This window comes from Ictidomys tridecemlineatus, chromosome X (genome assembly GCF_052094955.1).
Source record: "Ictidomys tridecemlineatus isolate mIctTri1 chromosome X, mIctTri1.hap1, whole genome shotgun sequence".
NCBI lineage: Eukaryota > Metazoa > Chordata > Mammalia > Rodentia > Sciuridae > Ictidomys > Ictidomys tridecemlineatus.
This window is the reverse complement of record NC_135493.1, coordinates 79,213,633-79,225,679: the sequence shown is the minus strand read 5'-3', so window position 1 is coordinate 79,225,679 and position 12,047 is coordinate 79,213,633. Positions and strand designations below refer to the sequence as shown.

Genomic DNA, 12,047 nt, shown 5'->3' with positions numbered 1-12,047 from the left:
ATCCATGCTCACAATGATTTGCACATTTGAGTAGCCATAGAAAATCCTCAGAAAAACTCACTCAACCTACTACCCCAGAGAGTCTATATTTGAGTCTGGACCCAGGAATCTGCATTCTTAACAGTCATCTCAGATATTTTCACTTTGAGTCAGCAGTAGGCCACATTTGGGAAATGCTGCCTTTAGAGGCATGGGAGTGAGATGGAAGCAGGAGGACTCTGGCCCTTTAAGGTCTGATTGAGGGATGGCATTTACAACAGCTGTGAGGCAGAGCAGGTTCCCTACTCTTTTCTTTCTCCTTCTGGATGAGGTGAGAGAGGCGGTCCTGCTCATTGACTTAGGCCTCTTAAAAAGAGAGTGGGAAGGGCATCCTGCCTTACTCATCTCCTCTTTCTGCTCCTTTGATGCTGAGAGCTCAAGTTATAGGAGACCTACTTTGGCCTAGAAGGTTCTCTTGGGAAACAATATAGAGCCTGCCTTTCTTTCATTCCTTGTCCCATTCTTGGTCCTGGAGACTGGATGTGGTTACTTGAGTGAAACAAAGGGATAAGAGTGACACTTTTGGGGCTTGGTCTGGAACTCTTGGTCTGAACACTAAGCCTGTCGAGATGGTCTTTCCCAACACTCTTAGAATACTTCTTTGGGGACTGGTGCTCTCCCTGAAACATGGAGTCCAAATGGAAAAGCTAAACCATCCCTCTATCATCCCCCTGCCCATGGAATTCCCTACCTCGCCACAGTATCATGAGCTGGTAGAAGAAGAACCACAAAATCAGCAGAGGGAGCCACAGCTTGGAGTATATCCTCTACAGTACATGCTGGAGTTGTACCAGCGTTCAGTTGATCCCGATGGACGTCCTAGGAAGAATCGCACCATCAGAGCCACCATGGTGAGGCTGGTGAGGCCTTTGGCCTATGTAGCAAGACCTAAAAGAGGTGAGTTCTCGTGTCCCCATTCTACCCTAGAGTTGGGAGAAGGGCAGAAGAGTGTAAAGAACAAGGAATCTGTGGGTTTACTGTCAGGCCTCATTGCCTGGTGCATGTAGGCATGGCTTCATTTCTTTTTCTTTTTGGTGCTGGAGATTGAACCCAGGGTGCTCTACAACCAAATCAGTCTCCAGTCATTTTGGGGGGATGGGTGGTACTAGGGAATGAACTCAGGGGCACTCAACCACTGAGCCACTTCCCCAGCCCTATTTTGTATTTTATTCAGAGACAAGGTCTCATTGAGTTTCTCAGCACCTTGCCATTGCTGGCATTGAACTTGCAATCCTCCTGCCTCAGCTTCCCTAACTTCTGGGTTTACAAGTGTACACCACCATGCCCGGCCCCAGTCCTTTTCAATTAATTAATTTGTTTATTAGTACTGGGGATTGAACCCAGGGGTAGTTAACCACTGAGCCACATCCAGCCCTTTTTCATGCTTTATTTAGAGACAGGGTCTTGCTGAATTGCTTAGGGCCTTGCTAAGTTGCTGAAGCTGGCTTTGAACTTGCAGTCCTCCAACCCCAAAAAGGAGCTGTACAATGGAGAGTACAATGGCTGTGGAGCTGTACAATGACAGACATGCACTACCACACCTGGCTGATTTTTAAATTTTGAGAAAGGGTTTTACTAATTTGCTGAGGGTCTTGCTAAATGGCTGGGGCTGGCATCAAACTTGTGAGTCTCCTGCCTCTGCCTGTTGAGTCACTGGGATTACAGATATGTACCACCATGCCCTGGTTTTGAAAGGACAGCAAGCTCAGGAAAGTTAGCTCCAAGCCTATTTTCTTTTAGGGCCCCAGCTTAAGAACAGATTAGCCTGGGGCCTACTGAAAAATCTTTTCCATTCCCCACAACGACTGAGTAATGTGTTAGCCACTTTCTTTCAAAAAAATCTTATACCTTGTTATCTGTGAAAACTGTAATTGAGCTACATTTTTGGAGGGTTGTTTATGTGGTGTTTTGCTCTTAGAAGGCAAGTAGTACAGGATGCTGTGTTGGGGAGACTTATAAGCCCTCAGAAAGATGAGAAAAGCTAACACCTGAGGATATGCGAGCATCTTGACAGTATTTAATAAAAGCCAGTACCACTTGTAGTTGTGGGGCAATTGACAACTTTAGAGACAAGAAAACTATGGCATGGAGAGAGAAAGCAACTGGCAAATGTCAAACAATGGGTGGCAGAGATGGAGTTTGAGCTCAAGTCTGATTCTAAAATCTGTCTATAACTTTTTAAACCTTTAAGGGCAGTATCCCAACAGGCCAAGAAGTTCTCCTATTTGGGCCATGCTGTGACCTTGATATTTTGGCAACAAATATGCTTTCAGATTTTCTTTGTCCCCATCTTGCTCAATTCTGCTTCAAACATCTGCATTAGACACTCTTCCAGGACAGCAGCAGGTGTGCAGCATTCTCCAGGGAATGTAGGCAGCCATCAACTTCAAGGAACTCTTGAGAACCTTATGAGATTAATCTGGGTTTTTTTTTTCCACTAGTCTCCAATGACAACGGACAGAATTCACACTCATCTTCCAAGTAAAACAACCAATACTCTCCTAGCTATCTCTTACCATGGGCTTTTTGTGTGTCAAGCATTGCAGAAGATGCTGTACAAAACTACCACCCTTAATCCTTGCCATTACCAGATGAGGTTGGTTAATAAACATTTTATAGATGAAGAAACTGAGGCTCAGTAACTTCACCAATGTCACACAGCTAGTAATTGTTAGGGGTCAAATCTAGGCTCTCAGGTCCCAGAGCCTGTGCTTTTAATCAACATGATATGCTGAATTCCCAAGAAATTTTAATTGAGCACTAGGCACTATATCTGGGTTGAGTATATGCAGGCAAATAACTGCTTCCTTGATTTCTAGGAGGTTCTGGAATAATAGAATGGGTAGATAAATAATCACATAATGTTATAAGTGCTTAGAAGAGGATGAGCAATTGGGATCCCAGGACTCCAGAGAAGAAATGGTTCAGGCCTGGGGATATAGCGCAGTTGGTAGAGTGCTTGCCTCACATGCACAAGGCTCTGGATTCAATCCCCAACACCACACACACACACACACACACACACACACACACACACACACACAAACAGCTCACTATTTGGAGCAGAGAAAGAGAAGCAGAGAGAATGTTGGAAGGCCTCATTGAGAAGGTAATATTTAAGCTGGAACTTGGGAAAGGAGGAGTAAGGAGAAGATTACATTTTCAGAGAAGTTCATCCTGATTTAGGAAAGAGAAAATAACTTGGTGTGGGTGGAAATTCATTCAACAAATATTGTATTCAGCACCTACTGAGGGCTAAGCATGCAAATGTGATTAAGACAGGCAAAGCTACTGGCTTGGAGCACGTGTTCTGGTGGGGAGATAAACGTGCAAACAGTTAAGTTGCAATTTGTGGCAAATGCTTGCAAATGCTATCAAATGATGAAGTAAGTTATGATTGAGAAAAGCAAAAAGTCATCTCTTTCCGTGGGGTTATGTGAAGGAATCTTTGAAGAGGTAACGTGTGAGCTGAGGTCTGTTAAGAAGAGAGACATGAGAAGAGTGGAGAGACACCTGACTTAGGTTTAAGGAACAACATGTGCAAAGAAAGGCCTAGAGGGAAGAATTCCCAAAAGAATTTAATTGAGCACTAGGCACTATATCTGGGTTGAGTAAATGTGGGCAAATAACTACTTCCCTGATTTCTAGGAGGTTCTGGCTAGAGTCTAGAGAGCACTGCAGAGAATGGCAGGATATGAGGCTGGTGAGAGATGGGGTCTCAGAGGCCCTGAGGAGGGCCCCAGATTCCTTTCCTAACTGCAGCACAAAGCAGACCAGGTCAAGTTTGTACTAACGCTGTGAGGCTGAAAAGGAGGATGCCTACAATTAGGCATAAATCCCAGCCGATTATGAAGCATACTGGTATCTTAGAGACTCTGGAAAGGATCCAGAAGCAGACGACAGATTCAGTCACACAGGATGTATGAGTCCTTCCTTTCCCTGAAAAGTTCTGAGCAGACCCTTCCTGGCTCTGATCCTCAGCAACCCTACCCTGCTTCACGAAATTTGTGAGGTCAAGGTCTGAAAGGAAAGGGCAGTTCCTCACTAGACAGCCTGCTAGAGGTTTGGGTTGAGTTCCTTTTCAGGCAGGGTGGAACAGGTGTATGGGTGGGCCTTTAGGAAAGATTATTGTAAAATGGGAGTGTGGAATAACATAAGAAAGCAAACACAGGTCTGACTTGGGCCTGTGTGAATGATGGCTAGTGAGTGCCCCAATCCTGAGGGTGTGTTTAGCATGAGTTAGAATATAAACTTTTAGAAGTATTCTGGAACATCAAAATATTAAAGAGTTATGTTTAATCCCCAGCACTATTACAATCCCAGGCTTGTGGATTCAGTGGAGGAGCAAGGTTAGATGAATAATACATAGATTAATGTGGAAATACTTACTAAGATGTTTGTAAAGGAGAGAGAAGACCTTTTCCTGAGATGACTGGTTTTGTAGTTTTTGCTCTTGACCTTTACCAGAAGGGGGAGCACAAATTGGGAACTCTGCAGGCCCAGCCTTCCTTTCCTTTGGCCACTGGGTGTCAGCACAACAGTTTGGATTAAATCTCTCAATTGCTAAGGGGCATGTAGTTTTTAATAGATTAGCCAGCAAACAAAATATTGGTGATCAAGGCCTTGTTGAGATGGTATTTAGAGAAGTGAGGTAAAATGAATGGGGAAAATGGAGAGCCATTTCTAGAAAGGAATGGAAAAGGGAGAGATGGGGAGTTAAAGGAGAAATGGCCAAAAGATACTCAAAAAAACTACTTGTCGTTGTAAATGGACAGAATGCCTTTATCTTATTTATTTTTATGTGGTGCTGAGGTTCAAACCCAGTGTCTCTCAAGTGCTAGGCAAACACTCTGCCACTGAGCTACAGCCCCAGCCCAAGAAGCAATTCTTGAAGTTGTTGAAAGACAGAAATGGCAACAATACCTGCCCCCACTAGTGATATAATTATTCTGTGGTGCCTTGGTCCCAGATTTAAAACAATGACAGAATAGCACCCAATACTGAATTGTTGCCCCAAACCTGCATCTGTATAGTGATGTGAAATAAGGACTCCTTTTAAAATATTTTAAACTCTTTTATTATCTTTAGTTACACATGACAGTAGACTATGTTTTGGCAGAATATACATACATGAAGTATAACTTATTCTATTTAGGATCCCACTCTTGTGTGGAGTTTTCCTGGTCATGTGTAAAAATACAAGGCTAGGAAAGTTAGGACCAAGTTTCTACTGTCTTTCCTATTCCCTCCCCCCTCCGCTTCCTTCCCCTTTGTTGAATCCAATGGATTTCTATTGTTCCCCTCCCCAACCTCCCCATGGGTTAGCAATCGGAGCCAATCCCAAGAAACGAAAGACCACATGTTCTCTCTGAAATAAGGACCCTTAATCCATGTATGTTTCAACATGTCTTTTAGTCACCTTTAGTAGTCAAAAATATAATTGATCTTCTAAACTCTTCTATGCTTGAGTTTTTCCCCTGAGTCTAGAACTGTAAAGTGATCTAAAAGTGAGACAAAATTAATTTCTTTAGTGTTTTAATTTGTATTGGTGCACTATAGTTATACATAATAGATTCATCATGACACATTTTACATGGACATGACATAATTTGATCAATTTCATTCACAGTACTTCCTTTTCCCTTACCTTCTCCCTCCCTTGACCAACTTCTTGGCCACTGGTACAGTTTCTTTTCTTAATGGCAACTAGCTTGAGTTCACATTTTAACTTTACCATATACTAGCTGTGTATCCTTCATGGTTTTGGTTTCTGTGGTGCTGGGATTGAACCCAGGGCCTTACATATGCTAGGCAAAAGTGCTCTCACCACTGAGATACATCCAGCACTTGGGTGTGTGTCCTTTGACATAGCTTCTGTGAGCCTCAATTTCCTTGTCTGCAAAATGGGAATAATAATTATCTCATAAGACCATTGAGGATTCAAGAGTTTGATAAATATAAAGCATCTTATATATTCATAAGTGTTCAACAAATGATAGATATTATTACCTTGAGTTAATTTCGGGGCTGATTACAGCTGTGTTTCTCTTGAACAGTTTTGTAAAGGATTTTCAGGCTCAATATCCAGGTAAGACACTAATTCCCTGACCCTGTTCTGTCTTATGTGTGCAGGTTCCTGGCATATGCAAACCCTGGACTTTCCTCTCGGAGCAAAGCAGGAAGTGTACCAACTAGTCAGAGCCACTGTGGTTTATCGTCAACAACTCCACCTAGCTCACTTTAATTTATCCTGCCATGTAGAGCCCTGGGCCCCACAAAGCCCAAGCAACCACTTTCCTTCAGGAAGAAATTCCTCAAAGCCTTCTCTGATGTCTAAAGCCTTTTCAGAGATGGACATCACACAACACATTCTGCAGACACTCTGGAATCACAAGCATCACAGGGTCCTAAGACTTCACTTTATGTGTCGGCAACAAAAAGGTAGCATGGTTCCTGGGATCCAATGGAATGGCACTTCACCTTTGGACACTGCCTTTTTGCTACTCTATTTTAATGACACTCATAAAAGTGGCCAGAAGGCTAAACTTCCCAGTGGACTAGAGGAAATATTAGAAGGGGGATCTTCTCTTTTAAGGAGGGTCCGGCAAGCAGGCAGCATCCTGCCTAGGGTTTCTGACTCTTCCCAGAAACAATACGGGTCTGCAAATAATCAGTCTGCAAATAATCAGTGTTCCCTTCATTCTTTTAAAGTCACCTTCCAGCAGCTTGGCTGGGATCATTGGATCATTGCTCCTCATCACTATACCCCAAACTACTGTAAGGGATCCTGTCCTCGGGTACTACACCGTGGTCTCAATTCCCCCAATCATGCAATCATTCAAAACCTTGTCAATGAGCTGGTGGACAAGAATGTCCCCCAGCCCTCCTGTGTCCCTTATCAGTATGCTCCCATGAGCATCCTTCTGATTGAGGAAACTGGAAATATTCAGTATAAGGAGTTTGAGGGTATGATTGCTCAGTCTTGTACATGTAGATAATCACACGGGAACAGCTAGCTCAGGTTGCCCATGTAATTGGAGAATGTGAAAAATGTACATGATCTTAAATCTATAGGTCCTATCCCTTGCCCTAAGTATTGTTTCTTTAGTCTCTTCCCCCATTTATAATATACTCAGTTGATAACTGTGCTGATACCCATTTGACCTAGTCAAATGTGGTCACTAGAACAAATCTGACCACTACTATTGGTCAGCACAACTTGATCACCAGTTAGAGCCCTTACTGCTTGGGTAAGATGGTCCTTTGGAGATGTTCTATTTTGTCATTTTTATTGTGACTTTTTCAAGTCATTGGAAGCTGATAGAAGTTTATAAAGTATCCCACCAAAGCCTGGGAAAGGTGGACTTTTGCTAGTGTTCAGCTTCTAAGGCTCTGGAAGATTTGGAGTGGTATTAGTAGCTTAAGATTTTTGTACCCTCTTCCTCCCCTCCTGTCTCTTGTAAATTAATGTCTCCTATCCAGACTGCCTGCTTCTATGCTCCTTCCACCTTCTAATTCTTGGACTGGAGAACTTTGTAGGTAACCGTCTTTATAGGAATCTTCATGTAAACATGTAGGGCTTTTCCTCTTGGCCTCTGCTGCTGGGAAAAGGACCGCAGGGAAGCATCACCATGGAGTTGTCTGAGATGGCAGTTTGCTTCAACACAACCAGCATTTGTGGTAAAGAGGAGAAGAGCTGTCATTGCTGATTAGGATGAGAGAGATATTTCAAACTTTCACAGGATGTTTCATTATGCTACATAACATTTAAAATCCTGCAATCACACCCAAAGAAAGTTCCTTGGTGGCTCAGAGATCAGGAGGCCTGTTTGGGGGAGGAGAGGACTGTTTTGGTGGAGAGGAGAGTGAGCCATGCAGAGGCCTGGAACTGCCTTCATTCTGGGCTTGCCTGTTTCAAGTATCCATTTGGGCTCTGGACATTAGACTTGGGGAGATGGGGATGAATGGAACTCAGTTGTGGGCTAACTGATGCTTGTGCTGTTCTATATTCCTAGGTTGTATTTAAGTGATGGGATGGGGATGTGTTACAAATACCCTGAGGGAAAAGTAAAATATGAGAAGATGAAATTGTTAAAATATATTGTGCGTGTATAGAAATATAACAGTGTAGAATCATAATGCATTAATAATAATTAAAATTCTTTTTTGTTCAAGAAGATCATGAATATTTGGGGAATTGGGAGAACAGGTGGAAGGAATTTGTTTCCTTTCTTGGCTTTTAGCTATGATTATAATCTCATCTCTAGTCCCTATGGGGCAGGTCTTCAGGCTCTTCAGAATTCTGCTTTCTTAAAGGCATACTGCTGGTGAACCGAACTCACGGACATGCCCTATTGGGGAAGCCTGGTAAGTCTTTCCCTCTGCCCAACTCTTCCTGGAGATGGGATTGATTAAGGGTGGGTACATGTGTTTGCAAATGTTAATCCCTTTCTTTCTTATCCATCATAAATCAACTCATTTTTACCACTCCCTTCTCAACAGTTAATTCTAACTAGACTAAATATGCTGCGAGTGAATATCTCACAAGTCTGTGCATACGTAAATGCTATTCTTCCCTTTAAGGAATTGTTCCTTAATATTGCTTTGTCCATCTACCTACTGCAGCTTTAGGAATCAGCTAAGGTGTTTTGTTTTTGTTTTTTTAAAATGTCAGTAGCTCTCATGCCCCTCCAGACTCAGGTAGGTATCCACTTTGTGTTCACATAGCATTACATGCTCTCCCTCAGTATACACTAGTGTAACTGTTTATTGCAAAAAGGGTGGAGCTCATTTTGAGGGGTGTTACCATGTCATACCCCTGTTCTCTATTGCCAGGCCCCAGTACCTAGTAAGACATTAAAACAAACACAGAACACTAACAATACTTGTTAGAGTGGAAAATTCAACCCAGGGCCTCATACCTGCTAGACAAGTAGCCTACCCCTGAGCTTTATACCCCACCCAACAGTGACGTTTTTGTGGGGGATGAGTTCTTCCTGATACAATAATTCAATATTTGCATAGTTCAGTAATTTTTTTCAGTGGAATAAGTGTAACTTATGCACATACTTTGTACATAAATTAAGATGATTAATATCTGTGCCTCATTTCAAAAGCATGCTACAAATATCAGTAGAATGTGACAGTTTTGTTACTGAACAAGGCAGTTTGTGAAATCATATGTACCTCATTTTGAACTGAGAGGAGATATGGGCTTTTAGTCTAGTCATTTTCCCAATCTGCCTAGATTATGCACAAATACATAACAGGCCTGAAGATAAACCTTGGTTATAGGACCAGATCCTGAGTTTAGTCTCTTGGTTCTTTGGGATTTGCGGAAAGTCCTGAATACCTGTGGAGCAATCTGTTTATGGAGTACTCAGTTAATTGGCCCTGTTATCCATTAAGCCCAGACTCGTCAAAACTCCCAAAGAAATCACTGGCTGTTAGTTTAGTTGAGGTGTCCCGCAAAATCTCATGTGTAAGATGAGATTTAGAAGAGAAATGTTTGGGTTTAGAGGAGAAATGATTGGGTTAGAAGAGCCTTAGGGGTTAACGGAATGACAACCATAGGCTGGTAGGCTTGTGGCTAGAGGAGGTGGGTCCCTGGGGCATGCCTTTGGGATATCTATTTTGTCCTTGATGAGCAGAACTCACTCTCTTCTGCTTTCTGGAGGGATGGCTTGAGCCGCTTCCTTCTGCCACACTTTCATGGTGATGTTCAGTTGTCCTTGAGCTCTGAGGAACATAGCTGGCTCTCTGAGCCCCCAAATAAACTTTTCCTCCTCTAAAATTGTTCTTGCCTGTTCTTTCAGCGAGAGTGGCAAAAAAGCTCACTAAGATACTGGCAGAATGGGGTAAGTTGTGACTGATGTGATGGATTCTTTTTTTTTTTTTTGAAATATGACTTTAGCTCAGCATTGTTTCTCAAATCTGAAGAGATCTCTACTTTAAACCTTCCTCTGAGAGGAAGGAGACATACATGTAGTAGTGGAGTGTGTGTATGTGTGCATGCATACTGTGGGGGATCTGTCTGTCCACAGAGACTTAGTCCAGAGAAGGAAAGTAGGAAGCAAAATCCAACAAGCTCAGTGAATAGGACTGAATATCATTCGATATATGGAAGCAAAAGGAGCAAGCATTTAAACTTGCTTCTCGCCCTAGAATCTTGAGGCAAAATTGAGGAATCGGGCAAAAACTTATCTTCCATTCCACCAAGTAAGTGGGCACTTAATCTTATTAAACAAGATTTCACATGTCTTCAGTTAATTCTCTCAATAGTACTATGGAACAAGAGATACTAGCCCCATTTAAAAAGTTTCACTGAGCTAAATTTCATATAGCATAAAAGTGGCCACATTAGGTATACAGTTGAGTTTTTAGAATATTCAGAGTCATGCAAATATAATCATAGCTGGGATTACAGGCATGTACCATCACACCTGGCACCCCATAGGAGCTTAATTCTGTTGATATCTTTGCTGCACAGAAGCTTTTTTAATATACTTTTTTAGTTTAGGTGGACATGATACCTTTATTTTTATGTGGTGCTGAAGATCAAACCCAGTGTCTCATGTGTGCCAGGTGAGTTCTCTACCACTGAGCCACAACCCCAGCCCTGAACAGGAACTTTTTAATGTAACCTCATTTATCAATTTTTGTTTTTGTAGTCTGTGCTTTGGGGATCATATCCAAGAATTCATTATCCAGATGAATATCATGGAGCTTTACCCAGAGTTTCTCATGGTAATTTTAGTTTCAGGCCTTAGGACTTTAGTATGGTATGCGATAAGATTCTAGTTTTATTCTTAAGTGTGTGATTATTCACTTATCCTGACACAACTTCTTGAGGAGACTATCCTTTTATCTTTGGGTGTTTGGGGCACCTTTGTCAAAAAGCAGTTTTCTCTAAACATGTGGATAGAGAGGCTCTCTATTCTGTTGTATTGATCTGTGTGTCTGTTTTTATACCAGCACCATATTGTTTTGGTTCCTATAGCTTTGTCGTATATTTCAAAGTCAGAAATGTGATGCCCTTAGCTTTGTTCCTTTTGTATAATGACAATCTATTTATTTAGGGCCTTTTGTTCCATAAAAAAATTATGACTATTTTTATATTTTTGTGAAATAATGCCATTAGAATTTTGACAGATATTGCATTGAATCTATGTTTTGGGTAGTATGGATGTTCCTGAAAGATCAGTCCTTGTCTGTGATGCCAATCCAATAATGAGGACATGGTTTTGAGAAAAAGGAGAAAGATTACTTGCTTTGCTAGCAAAGGAAAAACACAGGGGACTCCTGTACCAAAGGCTATGATTCTGCCCATCAGCAGGAATAGGAGGGAGATTTTAAAGAGGTGATTCAAAGGCTGCATTCTACCTGTTCTCCATTGGAGGTGTAATTCACTTGTTAATTTGCGAGATAGTCATTTTTGAGATCTTCAGGTACCATCCCCAAAGTCTGGAATACTTCATTCCTATAGTGGGTGGGTGCTGAGGGACACATAATTCTGCCAAAAATGGGGAAGAAAAGTAATCCTGTTTCCCCTGAGATTAGAGAGGGGAAGAGATTAGGGAGGAACAGGGAGAGAGTAAGAGAGAGAAACAGGTCCATTTTAAAAATCATTTGCAGTGGCAGAGCAGCAAGGGCTACATTCAAAGCATAAAGTGGGCAACTGCTACATTTCCCCACAGTCAACTTCTACATTCCGTTTCTATGGAAAAATGGGTGACAACATCTCCAAACTGATTCTAGCTAAAAGGGGGCAAAGTTGAGGGAATAAACCAAAGCCCTTGTTCTCTACAGGTGGGGTGTGGAAACTTAAAGGTATTCAGCATCAGAGCAGTCCAGAGGTCAATGGTGGCAGATAGCAGTTGACTGGACAAGACATACATAAGGCAGGGATCATGCTAAGACAACAATAATGAGACAGCAAAGCATTACTTTTTTTATATAAACAATTGGCACAAATGCAATTAGTGTTTCAGCCAATCTCTGAAAACCAT

The 12,047-nt window shown here is 41.9% G+C and overlaps 1 protein-coding gene across 1 annotated transcript; it reads left to right on the top strand.

The window, feature by feature from the left end:
* Window positions 1-608: 608 nt before the first annotated feature.
* On the top strand, window positions 609-8,141 carry LOC101967701 (bone morphogenetic protein 15). The gene is made up of 2 exons (XM_005337499.3): window positions 609-936; window positions 6,172-8,141. The coding sequence occupies exons 1-2, from the start codon at window positions 609-611 to the stop codon at window positions 7,035-7,037; spliced, it is 1,194 nt and encodes a 397-aa protein (XP_005337556.2). The 3' UTR covers window positions 7,038-8,141.
* The last annotated feature ends 3,906 nt before the right edge of the window (window positions 8,142-12,047 follow it).